The sequence below is a fragment of the Bacillus rossius genome, chromosome 8 (assembly GCF_032445375.1).
Source record: "Bacillus rossius redtenbacheri isolate Brsri chromosome 8, Brsri_v3, whole genome shotgun sequence".
NCBI classification, from domain to species: domain Eukaryota; kingdom Metazoa; phylum Arthropoda; class Insecta; order Phasmatodea; family Bacillidae; genus Bacillus; species Bacillus rossius.
This window is the reverse complement of record NC_086336.1, coordinates 44,154,533-44,171,671: the sequence shown is the minus strand read 5'-3', so window position 1 is coordinate 44,171,671 and position 17,139 is coordinate 44,154,533. Positions and strand designations below refer to the sequence as shown.

General features: G+C 34.2%; 1 protein-coding gene across 1 annotated transcript; it reads left to right on the top strand.

Moving 5' to 3' along the window:
• Window positions 1-1,096: 1,096 nt before the first annotated feature.
• Window positions 1,097-16,668, top strand: LOC134534817 (vacuolar protein sorting-associated protein 26B-like). Its single transcript, XM_063373421.1, has 7 exons — window positions 1,097-1,272; window positions 1,454-1,597; window positions 4,889-5,121; window positions 7,278-7,442; window positions 8,994-9,100; window positions 10,355-10,566; window positions 12,781-16,668. The coding sequence occupies exons 1-7, from the start codon at window positions 1,270-1,272 to the stop codon at window positions 12,997-12,999; spliced, it is 1,083 nt and encodes a 360-aa protein (XP_063229491.1). The 5' UTR covers window positions 1,097-1,269; the 3' UTR covers window positions 13,000-16,668.
• The last annotated feature ends 471 nt before the right edge of the window (window positions 16,669-17,139 follow it).

Sequence of the window (17,139 nt, the reverse complement as noted above, 5' to 3'; positions counted from 1 at the left end):
GGGAGATAGCCAGACCCTAGTAAAAATATTTATAAACCCTTATTTTTCGCATACTATTAAACTTGTGATACATAAAAAATAAAATGACTACAAATATATCTATTTATTTATCATCTATGTTGAATAAAAAAATAATAATTTGGAACAGTGGAATGAATATGTGGTTGCAATATGAGGTATTGTTGGGAAAGGTTTTGGTTTGGATGGCTTGGAAGAAAAAAAAGTGCCAAAATGAGCTCTTACCCCTGGGTAGACACTAATATAGTTACGTCCCTGTTTTTTGTTCTTTCTACAGTTTTTGTAATTCAAGGGTATTTTAAGGAATATAGAGGGGTGATCGCCCCTATCACTGTACCACAGAACTGTCACCATGTAGAGATTAGTGGAGAAGAGGCAAAGGCACAATGACTGCTTGGGAGGATCCTAAAATGGCACAGGGGAAAGAGGCTGGAGGCTAAAATGTACATTGAATTGGAAAGTTTGATGCCGGAGAATGAGTCTGCAGTATGGGACAGCAGCAAGTTAGTTAATGGGCCTGCAATGGGTTGGTGCGGAGCAAGGGATGGGCCCCGGTTGTTTGTGATTGTTACAGATCTTAGTTTGAGCATGCTGCATGATAGGAAGTGTATATACTGGCTGGCTGGTGTGCTGAGTGGTGAGGGATGATATAGGATGGAGCAAATTGGGGGAAAAAGCTACAGAGGGAGGTTATTTGAAAAACGGAGACCTTATGTGGACACTTTAAAGGTTATGCACTGAGTGGAAGGTGGTAGAAGCAGAATAGGTTCGTGAGTTAAGAAGGTTTTTGCAGTTAATTTAATTGAGGTGAAACATCCTTGCTAAAGCGTTGATGTTTATTACATCCATTAGACCTTTTTGTGTGTCCAAGTTAACATTAAGATAATGGAGAAATCATTCAATACATACAAAATCTTTTCACAAAAACGGTTTTGGTACTCGTTACCATTTTTTTACTCAAATTATTTTGTTTGTAATTTTTGGTTATTTTTCTAAATGTAAGAAAATAAATGTGTTTTTTTTAAATTTTTAAAATAAAAGGAATTTATTTAACGGAAGATAGTGTGGTATGTGTAGTTTGGTACGCCATATTGTAAGAACTTGTGACCGAAAGAATTTTTTGAGGGTGGTAAACTATTTCAGTAGGTATGCTGAAAATAAGGGTAAATAAATCTTCTGCATGAAAATATCGGCATTGTTAATGATAAAAGGCTATATTTTTATGTGAGGAAATTATACCTTAGCATCAAAATGGTAAGTATCAGATTTATATATTATGTAAACAAACCATTGACCCTGCTTTAAATATTTTTTTGCAGTTATCAAATGTGTTATTTACCTTAGAAATGTAATTTGGTTTTGGATACAATGTTCTTCTTGACAAGTATTAATAACCTTTAAACGTTCGATTTTAATCATTGATTTTTCTTGACAGAGTTTCTTCGGATTTGGCCAAAGTGCTGAAATTGACATCGTTTTAGATGGCACGGAAAATAGAAAAATGGCAGATATTAAGTCCGAAGATGGAAAAAAAGAACGTCATTTGTTGTATTACGACGGTGAAACTGTTTCCGGAAAGGTAAGGTAAAATATTGGGTTACATAATAACTCATTTGTAGGTTGGAGAGTGATGGGTGGCGGACTTGTCTGCACAAATGATTACGATAAAAACTACGTCAAATGAGTCGCAATGCTCAAACAACAACGGAACGATGGTTGAGGTATACTTATGATGACCAAAGTAGGCACGAGAAATAGTTGGAGACTTTGGTCAAGGGTCCAGAATGCTATGGCTGTGCTCTGCCATCATCAGTGTTATAAGGGTGGCCACCCACTTGATCGGGAATATTCTAAACATTTTACGAGCATAATTTTCTTGCTATTAGAGTAATTTGGGAAAAACCACTGAATTTTCATAACCCATCGGGAATTACCCACTTGTCTAGCAAGTTGGAAAGAGCAGAGTTGAATACTACATGCTTTGCCTTCAAACTTCTCTTTTGATGCTACATTTGACCATTTTTTTTACTACCTTGTGCTCTGCACTGGTGGTGACAGGATGATAAAGCTGATTACACTACCTGCGGTAGGGCTTCTTTTTTGTTTTTAGTTTTTGCTCACTGTAAACAACTGTAGACTCAACACAGTTTTAAAGGTAAATATAAAGTTTAGCGGTATTTGCGAAAAAAAAAAAGTTAAAAATCCGAAAATATTTTTATTATATTCTCCTTCACTTCCTCTTTTCATTAAACTCGGCGGAGATAAAAAAATTCCAAATACTTTAGGAGATATCGCCGTTCTTATTTTGCAATACAAGACCTGTGCTATCATTCGACCGTCACAATTTTTTTATTTTGCAGTGTGTTCGTGAATGCCTAATTAATTAAAATGGTCGATTAAGTCAGGTCAGTTACATTATAAATACTTTCAAACTAAGTGGACATTAAAAATAATGTGAATTAATTTTAATGGTTGTTTAGTTTTAAAGTATTTATAATGTAACTGACCTGACCAAACAAACCGGGATAAAGGATGAACAGTAGGAACTCGCGTAATTTTTTTTACTTATTACTTGCACAACAATATCCATATCAAATAAAACATTAAAATTTGAAATGTTAAAAACTCACATAAGTTAGAGGTGGGTACAATTCCTTTGCCATTAGTAGAAAATGATGTAGTCGTTCACCTACGTTGCGAAAAAAAAAAAATTCATACTTGTAAACAAGAAACGATAGAAATGCGGCATGAATGCACAGGTATTGTGATGAAAATTAAAAAAATCGATATCTCCTAAAGTAATTGGAGTTTCGTATCTCCGCCGGGTTTAATGAAAAGAGGAAGTGAAAGAGAATAGAATAAAAGTATTTTCGGAATTTTTAAATTTTTTTAACAAATATCGCTCAACTATGAAAATTAAAAAATTCGATATCTCCTAAAGTATTTGGAATTTCTTATCTCCGTCTGGTTTATTGAAAAGAGGAAGTTAAAGAGCATATAATAAAAGTATTTAGGGATTTTTAACATTTTTTTTTCGCAAATACTGCTAAACTACATATTTACCTTTTTAAAAATATGTCTATACCTTGGTATTTGATATGAGATAGAATAAGTAAAGGAACTCAGTTTATGGAAAACCTTAAAATTAGTCTTACACTGAAGACTATATGCTGTTAAATGATGCTGGGGCTATTTTGTTGTTTTTCATTTTCTGTTATTGCTAAAATCTACAAAGATTTTAAGCCAGTTGTGCCTTGTCATATCAAATTATGACTTGAGACACTGCTAACAAGTCTTCAATGGCAACAGTAGACTTGAAGTCTAGAATAGCACATCTCACTTTTAGCAAATTCTACCTACAAAATGTTATTCAATGTAGAATCAAGATTTTTAGTTATTATTTTTTGTTGATTTCATAGAGAAAATTCTGAAAATGTTTTTGAATACTATTGTCCCAGAAAAACAGTTAAGTTTTATAGTGATTACTAACCTAAACTAACCAACCGTTCACACCAATTTACAGTATTTTTAGTGGAGGTAACATAATTTAACAAACCATGCATACAATATAAAAGTATTTTAAATGAAGATAACCTAATGTGACAAACCATTCACAATATTTTACATTATTTTTAATGTAGCTAATATATCCTATCCAGCTGGTTTAAATGGTAAAGACTGGTAAACCTTTTGAAATATCATAATTCTGTATTACATAAATACAAAACAAACTCAAATAGCATTTTCGGAGGTTTTTTTTTTTTTTTTTATTTAGAAAACTAACATTTTTATTTACACCTGTGCTAAAACTTTGTTCAGTGAATATACTAAGTGTACACTGGCCTTAGTCTGAGTTAAGCAACTTAAAAGGTTAGAAATTTGTAGCAGACAGACAGAAATGTTTTCTTGTTTCTTAAATTGTTATGACCTATGTTGACTTCTTGGAAGTGCTGATTAGTGTACAAGTTACATCAATTTGCAGTTATTAAATAAAAAGATTGAAATTAATATGTTTGTTAAATTGTTTTTGCAGAATAGTCATGATAGTGGGCAGAACTACCTGTAGTGCTTGGTCATTTAGTGGGTATGTTGTAGGTGGTTGCAGAAAAGCATAAATAGAACATTTGTACCTAATCTTTTCGGTATGCAGTGAAAGTACTTAAATCCGGCATTTTTGGAATTAAGGTAATGCTGGATTAGCGATTTTTCAGGATTATTGAAAGTCAGTGTAGTTTTAACGGAAATACGGAAGAAAAAATAATATACAGTACAGTGGTATTTAAAAAAAGTTGTAGGAAGAAAAAATACTGTTCTTCTTAAAAAACTCATTACAGAAATATACCTGTGAAATGTAACTCGCTAGAAAACACGAAACATTGTACTGAAATGAAAACGGACAGTAATGATAAACTCTGAGCGAACTAAAAATGCTGGCTGCACAGTGATGCATTCTGGCGACCAACGATAGCAGTCGGAATCCATCCAGAAAAATTTTGAACGCAACTGGCTTTGATAGGTTCCGGAAGCATAAAGACCTTTCACTGTGTATTTTTAGTCGGACATTAACTGACATGTTCCAGGACATTATCACCAGGAGGAAAAACTGATAATTTCACCCTGGTGACTACAAATGGTGTAATATTTTCACTAAGCCATGAAGGTTTGCTTGAACAGTTGCCCAAAGCTATCTCATGTGGTTTGTCGAGCCCAAAAAAAAAAATAAATAAATTCAAACCTTCACTGTGGGCTGTGTGTAATATTTAAAAATAACAGAGTGTGATCCCCCATGCTGCGATGTGCTCCGGTAGTTAAAGCGTGCCAGGCCCGCGTCTGTAACCAGCATGGACCGCAGGTTGCCGCTTGCCTGCAGGTGAACGTGACCCTGAAGAAACCGGGCTCGAAGCTGGAGCACCAGGGCATCAAGATAGAGTTCTTTGGCCAGATCGAGCTGTACTACGACCGCGGCAACCACCACGAGTTCACTTCGCTGGTGAAGGAGCTGGCCCGGCCGGGCGAGCTGTCGCAGAACATATCCTATCCGTTCGAGTTCCTCAACGTGGAGAAGCCCTTCGAGTCGTACACAGGATCCAACGTTAGGCTGAGGTGTGCTTACATGTACTCCAATAAATGAAGGGAGAAAAAAAAAAGGTCATACCATATACTGTAATAGTACGTGGCACAGTGGTAAAGCCTGTGTCACACGGTATAAGGTTTCATTCAGGGCTCCGCTAGAAGCTTCCAACAAAACTGCTAGCCAAGCCTTCATGCTAGCAGGTATGGAAGTTCCTTTGGAAGAAACTATCACACTTGAATTGTGACTGGTGTAGGCATAGCTTGTGCGGATGGTTTTGTATGGTAAATACTTTTTTGATTGTTTAAACATGGATGTTTCTGATGATTGTCGCATAATGTTTGTAATTGTTCACAGCATTTCAAATTAATAATCAAGAACTCTTCAATCCCTTCAAAATAAATGACCATTTTTAACAATAGGGGCATATTACCATTTCATTCTGATTGGATGAAATTTCCACCTTTTTAGAAACCTTCCACTGAAATATGAACACAATCTATTACAAAAACTTCCATGCAAATGGCCAGTGATCTGCTAATTTTTCCTGAGAACCATCCATACCAGCTGCAATGAAAGACCTTCCAAGGAAACTTCGATCGTGTGATAGGGGCTTTGGATACTGGTTTCTTCATCCCAGAGGACCCAGATTCGAATCCTGGATCATCCATTATGATCTCTTTTATTTTTCGTGGTTTCCCCTAAATCTCTCCAAGCAAATTCTTGGCTGAGTCTTTACAGTATCTTCCCCAATATACCTGGTTTGTAGCGAGTGTTTATTGAACATGATTGTCAGTGGCATGTCTGTTTTTGTGAACTACATGTGTGAAATAACAGAGGAAAATGAAACTGACGTTGAAATATGGGTTTGTATTCCTTATTGCCAGAATAACCTATACCTAGTTATTCGGTTACTGCTATTATTACATAATTTTATTTCTGGACCATTGCAAATATTTTTTATTTTTTTTTTGCCAGGAAACCAATGTGTGGGAAAAACCTAATTTTTGGAAATCTATATTCCTCCATTTTAGGAGCAGGTGAAAGTTTTCAAACCATTTTGAATGATTTTAGATGTTTTACCCCTCCATAGCTCTTCATGTGTTGTGTAGTTTTTTTAAAGTAATTATTGAAAGAAGCGCAATGTTGTTACCAGTAAACCTCAACATCATTGTAAATTACCTTGTTAAAAATGAGAACTGATTTTTTTTTTTTAAAAATGGGGTACCAGTACCACCAGTGTACTCCAAAGATCTACTTCTAAAATCTACTTCTAAAATCATGCAGAGGAGTTCAGCTGATAATCTTGTGCCTTGCAGATAATCATTACATGCAAGGCTCAGACCTCAAACCTCTTGGACTACTGTAGGCTTAGTGCAGGACTAATATCTTAGTTTAGTCATCTGGCCATTAAAAAAAAACAACTCATGTTTGAGGGTCTGCAATCATACAGTACAAATTGGTAGCTGAGATGTATGTTAATTGTTGGTATACTTAAGGAGTGAATAACTTAAATGAATTAAAAAACTTTTTGCGGTATTGAGAAAATTAGTTTTCCTACTGTCAAGTTTAATGAAACATTACAGCAACTGGATCTAGATTGAAGATAAACATGATCATGTACACTGTTAGGGTACAGACTCGCCTACAGATATGTTGCTTCTGTATATTTACCAGGAAATCAAAATTTTTTTAATCATAAAGTAGTTTTGTCTTAAGGATTTGACAGGCTGCGTATATGACAGACACTTAAAAAATATGTTAGGAGTGTGCAATATGGTTAATTTCATGGAAACATTAGGGTTATAGAGTTTAATAATTGGATCGTAGGGTGTGGGTACCGAGTTAGTTTGCTGAAGACCGCTTTCAGATAACTCACTTTGGTTTTGGATGGTTTGTCAATTTTGAATGACCAGTTAATGGAATGAAATGTGATTACAAAAGGGAAATGAAAGAGTTTTGCAGGGAGGGGGAGCGAGGTAAAGAGAGTAAATTTAGACACCAGAGTGAGGAGATTGTTTTTTTTGAAAGAAGGAGAATATGCTGGGAAATGGTAGATATGTGGGAAACCTGAGGATCGGTATCATTGAAGGGTGAATCAAATTGGCTTGGCACGAGCGGTGGCAAATTGGTAACAGAAGTCTGTAGGAGCTGAGCAAAGCGTCATCTCCTTGTGGTGGTCTCGCAGGTACTTCCTGCGCGTCACACTGGTGCGCAGGCTGTCGGACATAGTGAAGGAGATGGATCTGGTGGTCCACACGCTGTCCTGCTACCCTGAAATGAACAACAGCATCAAGATGGAGGTCGGGATAGAGGACTGCCTGCACATAGAGTTCGAGTACAACAAGTCCAAGTGAGTTACTCCACGCACTACACTCGGGGGCAATCACAGCACGCACTTGGCGTTCGTGGCCTTGGCTGTAATGTTGCGAGAGCTGAGTTGATCTCTTGTTTACATTAGCATTTTGTAAACAACCTCGTGTAGTTGTCAGTGCTTGTAAACAAACCTCATGTGTGTTGCTTTGAAATGGCCGTTGGGAAATGGGTACAACTGGTAATACCGTAGACTCCCGATTATCTGGGTGCGGGTTGTCTGATGTGCTGATTAACCATGCCATATTTCACTTTCTTAGACCATAAAAAAACAAAAATAATTTTTAACTTATTTCCGCGCGCGCACAATGGCAACGACACTTGTGTAGCATTAAATACAGTGCAATGAATTAGTAATGCAACAAATTAATAATGTGGCAAATTAATAATGGGGCAAATCAATAAACAATATTTCGCTTCTCCCCAATACTATTAGTTTCCTTCATTGCATAATTATTTCCCACGTTGCCCAAGTATTCAGCAAACGTTTACATTCCGCCATCCTGCACGTCAACAGCATCTCTGGAGAGAAAAGCCAGAAGCTTTCAGGACTAGTTTATCTCGCGCCACTAGGATGCGCTAGTGGCAAATCATGGCAGAGATGCATGTAGTAAACAACAGTGTCAGGAATTACGTTAAGAGATTAAATAATCTTTCTAATAATAGAAAATATTAAGTTTGTGCTTTTTAATTCTTATTAGAACTGAAATATCACTCTTATATCAATAACATTATTATTTTGTAACTCTGAAATGTTGGTAGTGCTTACATAGGAAAAAAAAAATTGTTATGCTCAAGCCCTATTATGTAAACAATGCAGTGCATGAATTTTAAAATTTAATTTTAGTTTGTTTAGTCTCTAAATGTTATTCAACATTTATTTAAATGTACTTATGACAGGACAATTTTAATTCATTTATAGTATCTGCAGCCTTGTTAATGTAAATGATTTGTTTAACTGCTATATGTTTAGTTTTCAGGTTGCGAGTTTTATTCATTACCAAAATTTAAAAAAAAAACTTGCCCAGCACAAAAAAAAACACTGAAAACTTGTCAATTTTTAAAACTTTTTTATTATTTAATATTTTAATAAACATATGCATTACCCTACATGTACTCATACATGTAGGGTAATATTTGCACTACATATGGTATGTAAGTTTTTTGATTATATTGGAAATTTATTGTGTGTCTTTGTGCTAAAAAAAAATGTTATGTTGTCTGTGTTAAAGGCGGTGATCTTGTTGATACATGACAGTTTAATATAAGTTTTAAAGTTATTTCTGAGTAACTGAAAAGGATTATGAAATAAATTACAGGTCATATTCAACCAGGCAAAGGAGGCAGTTGTGTAAGCGTAGCAGTTGGTACAGTTTACAAGCAAAGTGTTGAATTTTGATCCTCACTGTTGTAATTGAATTGATACAATTCTTTCAAAGATATATCTAAATTTTGGTTAGTACTCTATAAGGATTTGACATTTATGTTTTGTGTTGTAAATTTCTGTATCATGTTTCCATTTCTTTTGCAGATATCATTTAAAAGATGTGATTGTTGGAAAAATATACTTTTTACTAGTAAGGATAAAAATTAAACACATGGAAATTGCAATTATCAAGAGAGAAACTACAGGATCAGGTAAGGTGGTTTAACAATGTTTGAGGTTTTTTTTTCCCTCTTATACAGCGTGTATGATACACATTATCTCTAGTATTGTACTAGAATCACTTACCTTTATACATTCAAAATTAAAGATCTTCATTACTGTACTTCATAATTTATACAACAGAGCGATCAGCATTGATGAACACATAAAAAAATATATATATATTGCTCACTCTAAAATAGATGTAAAATTTCTGTCTTTCCGAAACATGCCACTTCTGTAATTATAAATTTCAAACTGCCCGATTAATGATTTAATTTTCAAATATTAAGAAAGCTTCTGATGTGTTTAGTGCTGTTTGTTGCTTGGAAAAACTAAACTATATCTTTTATTTTAAGTTTTATCTTACTCAAGTTTTACAGTTACTTGCACTGTACATCACTTCTGGTTTTAATAATGTTGCTTTCGTACATTTTTCAAGAGTTTCTTGTGTAATAAAATGAATAAAAAATTAAACGGTTCAAATGTTAATAAAAATATACTTTGTCAGTAATACCTTATTACCTTATTAGTTCTACAATGTCTGGCCATTTAAAAAATTCAGGGTGAGAAATTTTTATTTGTAATGTATAGATCTAAAATAAAGGTCTCTTAGCTGTGCTTTGGTTAGTTATTCATTAGTAATGCCTCTTCCTATATCTGCTAGGAAAATTTGTATGTATATTTGTTGTATACTTTACTCTACACACAGTGGTTTAAAATAAAAAGTACTGCAATACCCTGGCAGTAAGATAGTGAGTTGTCTTAACTCTGAGACTAAGACTGTTGCGATTAAATTAGCAGTTCTGATAATAAGATAACATTTGAACATTATGTGCTTTGAGGTCGTATAGTGGGAGGTTTTGGCTGCACATAGAGCATAAAAATAATATACCATGACATCATTATACAAATTACAAAATACTTTGCAGCTAGCTTCATTACTACACCCAATCAATTTTGTTTCCAAATACTCGTAGTTTGAAAATGGTAGCAGTGGGGGGTGGGGTTGTGAAAGAAAAAAAAATACTACAAAGTGAAAAGTTTGTATTTGAAGCATGTGGGTGTTGTGCGTTGCTAATAGATGCTATGGAATCTTGTTTTGAACCCTTGTTGATAATTACACTTTTGAGTTGGGGGCTTGCGTTTGTTTATCCTTTTAAGTCTTTATTTCTTTAACGAGTTTCAGTTGTATCTTCTGCAAATGTTTTTGAATGTGCGCCGAAAACGATCTTTCTCGGCGGCAGGCCCCAACACCTTCACGGAGAACGAGACCATCGCCAAGTACGAGATAATGGACGGGGCCCCTGTGAAGGGCGAGAGCATCCCCATCAGGGTGTTCCTGGCGGGGTACGACCTCACCCCCACGATGCGCGACATCAACAAGAAGTTCTCGGTCAGGTACTACCTGAACCTGGTGCTGATGGACGAGGAGGACCGACGATATTTCAAGCAACAGGTCAGTCAGGGGGTAGAGTGTCGGGATGTATCTCTTGTGATTCCGCAGTTTCGTAATTCATTTTGTCATGGATTATATTTGAAATACAGTGAAGTCCCGCTAATCCGAACTAATCGGGCCCGAGACGTGTTTGGATCACCATATTTTCGGGTTAGCAGAATATTTACAGTAATGCAACAGCATGTGGTAAATACATCTCTGTGTGCTTAGTTATAATGTAAAACAGCCTATAACATTTTTTTACAAGAACAAAATGACTAAATATGTTAGTTCTAATTGGGCCAAGACAGCTAAATTTATTTGTAAAATGCCAAATATTAATTTTAAAAAAAATATTTATCATCACCCTAAAATTGTTCAGATTAGTTGGATTTTTGGATTGGTAGGGTTCGGATCTGTGGGACTCAACTGTAATTTTCTTGAGCTGCCAAACTAAAAAAAACTGGTCTAAAACATTAACTGCTAAAAAAAGACCAATTTTTTTCCATTGTTTGCATTTTTTAAAATGACGAGCTCATGATTATTCGGGCATAGATTATTCAGTTTCTGAGTTCATAGATTAGTCATTACTATTTATCAGAGAAAAAAATTCAAAATTTTCAACTAGGAATATGTGTTCGATATTATGTGTGCCCAACATAAATTTATATAAATGCAAAGGTTTGTACTTGAAGTGCTAAACAAATTTGAATTGAAAACAATATTATAAAATGGTATTGTTATTGAGTACAAAATTTCTTGTAATTCTAAACTACTCTAAATTTGAGTAAAATTCTAATTTTAGACCAGCTTGATTTGTAAATAATTAATAAAAAAATTAATTAATCATTTATATGCAGGTTGTATTTTTATAAAAGCTGTTTTATTTTTATTAAAACTTCAGTATTCAACACTTGGATGAAATGTTTAATATTTTTTCCACCAACATAGTGTCATTTTTATTGTGATACAGGCTGTATTTTTAAGTAAACTACCTACTTGTTATTTAAATGCCTGGAACATTTTTTATGAAAAAAAATTAACTTGTATGCATGTATTATAATGATAAAATGACAAAAAAACATGTTGTAAACATACGTGTTCAATGGAGCAATAATTGTAAACAATTTAGTCATCTTTGTTCGTACATTTTGTCACACACTTCATGCTAAGTTTTTTGAATTTTGAACAAGTTTTCAGTGAGTTCAGTTAAGATTACTTTAAATTAATATTTTTTTTTCCTGATGCATTTCAATTTGCATTTCGATGTTGCATATTTTGTTGACTCACATTTTGGCATTATAGCAGTTTTATTGCTTCTGACCATGATATTTTTATATATTTTATTTGGATGCAATATCTCCACAACAGTGACAGACCAGGGATATTGAGAAAGAAATTAGCCACGGTCTCTTGCAGCGGTTCCCAAAAGGTGTTCCGTGGCAGGGTCACAGGGGTTCCGTGAGTCAGGACGAAAGTCATACAGAGCAGCTACAATTATTGTCAAATAACTTTCTTTGAAGGAGTTGAGGTTCCGCCAAAAGAAAAGTCGATCATAGGGTTATCTGGACCGAAAATAAATTGGGAACTGCTGGTCTATTGTAAACCTGAACTCTCAATGATCCGTCCCATTTTACAGTTTCCCATCCGTCCATCAATCACATATGACCTCAAGCCAATCAAAAGGGCCGAAAAATTTCACCTGTTCATCCGTCAAAGGCTTAACCAGGCTATAACTTTCGCCGGATGGTATTACAACCTCCGAAATGCTTGCAAGGTGTTACCGCCAACCTTGGAAGGTTTTGAATTTTGTTTGTCTTCTTCTATTAAATATTTTTAACTGAAGTTTGAACACATTTTAATGTTAGATGGTTGATACAATAATTAAATGAAAAAAAAAAACAAGTTTAAAATATTGCATATGGTAAAACTGAAAATATTGTGAAATATTTTAAGGTTTACAAGAGATTATCATGATGATTTTCAATTTAATTTACTTGCACAAGAGAATTTTTCAACTACCATAGAAGTCTTTTAGTCTGTCGGCAGCATCAAAGTGGGAAAGTGTTTGATGGACGTGCATCATCGTGAATCGCTCGGGGCTCGATGACGGACGGACGGGCGGTCGGATGCAACGGGTCGTTGAGAGTCCAGCTTCAGGAACCATCTCGGACATTGTTCTGGCCGGAGCGGGATCGGAGCCCGCGTGTGACGAGTGCCCGGGCCGTGTCGCAGGAGATCACGCTGTGGCGCAAGGGGGAGAAGACCCGCAAGACGCTGCAGACGTCGTCCGCCACCTCGCCGCAGATGCAGCACATGATGCAGCAGCTCGACGGGGACCGGGACCGGGACCGGGACCGCGAGGAGGACAGGGCCCCGGGGCAGCCCGTCGAGGACATGACGCGCGAGGATGAGGGGCAGGCGGCCGGCGGGGAGGTGATAGGCGGCGAGTGACGCCCGTCCCTGTACGCACGATAGTCCACGCTCCATTCCCGCGGGTCACGCCTCGTGATCGTTCTTACGAAATAGCCGGAGGGAGGATTATTTTCAAAGGTGTGTCGTCACCTTTTTTTTTTTTTCATTTTGTGCAAAAGGATTTTTTTCGTACGGTGTGCACGATGTGTCGGCCATCTTGCTGCTGTCTGTGCACCTGTTTTTTGTGTACAGAATTGCCTGCGGTGTTAAATTAATTCCGCACGGCAGATTTTAAGTACGGTAGTGTGTGTCTGTGAGGTGATGCCGTCTATGGAAAATCGGCAGAGAGACGTGTTTGGTACCGGTTTGCAGTATTGTTTTGTGCAAACGGTTGTGGTAATTTACACTTAAGTAAAATTGTTTCCAAGTAAATGCTTTATTTGTGTTGTTTGTTTTGAAATATCTAATAATTATAGTGATTGTTACCAAATATATCTCGAAAGATTTTGTAATTTATCAAGGACTTAATTTCTCAGTATGTTATAAATCAGTTAAATTTAAAAATAATTATTCCGACTTAAAAAGTAAATTGCATGAATTATTTTGTATATTTATGTTTTAAAACACTTGGATTGTAGTGAAGCGTCTAAAAATTATCTTATATTATAAAATGGTTTTGTCTTGATTCGATGTTACATAAATGCAGTGAACGAACATGTTATAGTGTTCTAACTGGACGATATCTTGCCTCCATGTCATGAACTTAAAAATTTTTTTGTTGAACTTCATGTCTGTACATAACATAAATTTCATACTAAACATAATGACAACATTATCCATTGGTCATCACACAAATTATAAAAAACTAATATAACTTAAAAGTTTATATATTATAATTTAATAAATGAATACACAAATAGAATTATCATTTATTTCTTGATGGGAAATAATTTTGGTGTAGTCATTTTGTTGCAGAGTTGTAGTTTTTGTTCATTAACAGGTAGCCAGTTTTATTCAACACCCATCAGATTTTTTTTTATTTAGCAGTAAACTCTTCTGTATGTATACTGAAATTTTTTATCTATTAATGTAAGGTTGTACTCTTGTTATAACGGAGGGAATAAGTGCTCATATTTATGGAATAAAATGTGCCTACTTGCCACTGTTTGTCACTTCACTGTAAGCAGAAGTAGGCAGACTTTCATACTGTTGGAATATAAACATATGTAACAAGCATTATGTATATTCTAGAGACAGGATTTTATGGTTTAATTTTTGGAATTTGCTGTGTTTAAGTTTTATTTTCTTTAAATATAAATTTAGTGTTTTTATAAACCTTGCAACATAAATAGCCAAGCCAAAATATTTCTTAATAGTGTATCTCTAAAAGCTATGACATTAAATGAAATTCAGACATTTTTTCATGAAATAGTTTCTAATATAAATGTTTGTTATATTTACTTACAAGCAACAGTAATTGGTAATGATGTATGTGTTAAGTATGACCAGGAAGAATCTGTTACAGAGAAGTGCATGTATTACAGTTCCCTTTTAGTATGTAGTGCATACTAAAAATTTCGCATTGATCAAAATTCTTATAATTCAAGGATAACAATTTTGTAGTTATTGTTTCTTTGATTTTACTTTATTTTGTTATTTACTATATATAATGTTATTTGGATTTTGTTTCAGTTTTTCATAAAATCTTGTCTGTTGCTTACTTGGAAGGTGCCACTCGTATGAAGAATTTCTCTTGGAACTGTTTTGGTAAATCTGCGAGTTTAAAAAATTTAACACTGCAAAGTAGATTACACAGAATAAAAGTATGTTAGTTGTTTCAAATCCTAGAGATGTTAACCTGCAACAAAATTGAATACCTCTGTGTCAGTTTTACTGTGTTGATCACAAATTGGGTTTCCCCACAGTCAAACTAAAGCAATTTTTACATCTCATTAATTTTTCCCCGTAAAATATTCTTTATGAACATTATTATAAAACACTGTAATAATATTATAAATTAATTTTATATGATGCAGTGATACAGCGTTGATTCTTCATCGTAAAAATAAACCGGAGATGTTGGACAGCTGATTTAATTTGAAAAATTGACATCTCATGTACTCTGACTTGTAATTGTAGGCAAAAGTGCAGAAATGAAACACATAATTTGCATGAACATGTCTTGCTTGTTTAACCAGCTTGCTCAGGCTTTAAAGAGACAATGTTGAACTATGTGTTGTGGTCTCATGTAGCCTGAGGAAGCACAGTGCGATGCTCATTGGCGCAAAAGTGGGATGTCGTTTTCTCTGCACGTCTTTCCACAAGTAGAGTCTGTGACGGTGCTACTGTCCATTTTTAAAATTAAAAATGCCCTACACAAGTTTTTTTGGATAATATTGCTAGGGTTGTGCAAATATTCAGTAGCATAATGAACGTTACAAAAATAAATAGAGAAAACTTATATTTTATTTTAATAAAGACAGAAATAATAATATTTTTTTTTTGAGAAATGCAATATTTGAGGGCCTAATGACAATTCATTTAGTTTGTATAATATTAATATTTAGTTAACAATTTAAGAGTGTAAGAGAAAAAAAATCAGTATTTTAAAATTAAAATTTCTTTAAAAGAGCACTCATCATTCAATTTCTATAACACTTAGTTTTCTAGTACAGGCCATTTCACAAAGGTTTACAAACCAAATTTTACACTTATTAATGTAGCCATACAATGGGTATTGTTATTTTTGAAATTGGTAATTTTTAAAAAATAATAGACAAGTATTTTTTGAAGATATGATCCAAGATCTCTAATTTAAGAAATTGCATTATTGCATAATAGCATCCAATTAAGTTATTAAGCACTATTACATAGTTTGAATAGAGTTCTGTATGTTAGAGCAGCAAAAAGATAAGATCCCCCCCCCCCCCCTGCCCTTTCATCTCATGTTACTGCATGTTGATAATTTTTTTCAGTGTCTAGATTCAAGAAATGAAGTCATGATGTAAGCAATTATTGTTGGTAGAAATGGGTGCAAACTTTTTAAAATATAATTTCAAAAGAAAAAGTTGATTTTTATTAAGTTGTTTTTTAGTGAGATTTTTAGTTTTTAAGGAAGAATTTAGTTCCAGTAGTGTTCAAATGATCAGATGTACTAATAATATTGTGTATGTTTGATTGTGGAGTAGGTATGTAATGTACATTGAACCTCTTATGTATGTGTGTTTGTTTTTGTAGCATTTAATTTTTTTGAGCAACTGTTTCTAACGTAGGTACCTGTCTGCATCCATTTGTAAAAAAGAAAAGAAAAAGACATTTCAACTCCAGGTAACAATTTTGTAAAGTTAGTGTGTAATATCAATCCATATTCGCCATTTGTATAAAATTGTTTTTCTTTTTTTATACCGATATTTCTCCGTGTATAATTGTATATTTGAAAACGGACCCAGTTATTTTTGTTTACATTGTTTGTGAATATATATATTTCATTATGTATATAGTTACGTGTAACTTGTTTATGATTTGGGCCACCATTATATATTTTTTAAAGCAAATTGAAGGCCATGTGTTTGTGAACGGGAGAAGACTCGTCCCATATGCTGCAGACTACAAACTTATATATTTGTACATGCCATCATGCAATCTTTATTTTTCTTTGAGTGTATCATATCTTTACTAAATATTGTATAGTAAATATTTGTTTTAAAATGGTTTTCTTTGTTACTTAAAGATTGACCAGTTAAATTAAAAAGTAATCCTAGCTGCTGCCAATACACATAATTATGAACATTCATGCAATCTATATATATATTTTTTAAAGTAAAAATAATTTGTGCTAACAAAATCTTAACACACTAAAAACTGCTTTGGTTGACGTGCAAAGATTCTGTTAAATCAAACATAACATTAAAAACACTGAATAGTGAACATTTACATTTCTTCTCAAATAATTAAATGAAAACTACATCAGTAGGCCTATTTTAAACTTACCTAATAATTCACACATTGTTAACTACCTACCAGATACATATTGTGCAAAGGAAAAAAAAAAAAAATGTATTGTAGAACTGAACAGATTCACATTTTGCCAATAAAACTGTTGCCACAGATTCTGAACTTAATACACGGGAATACACATTTTAGGTAAAAAAAATTAAGCTAAAACAAGTAAAAAAATAT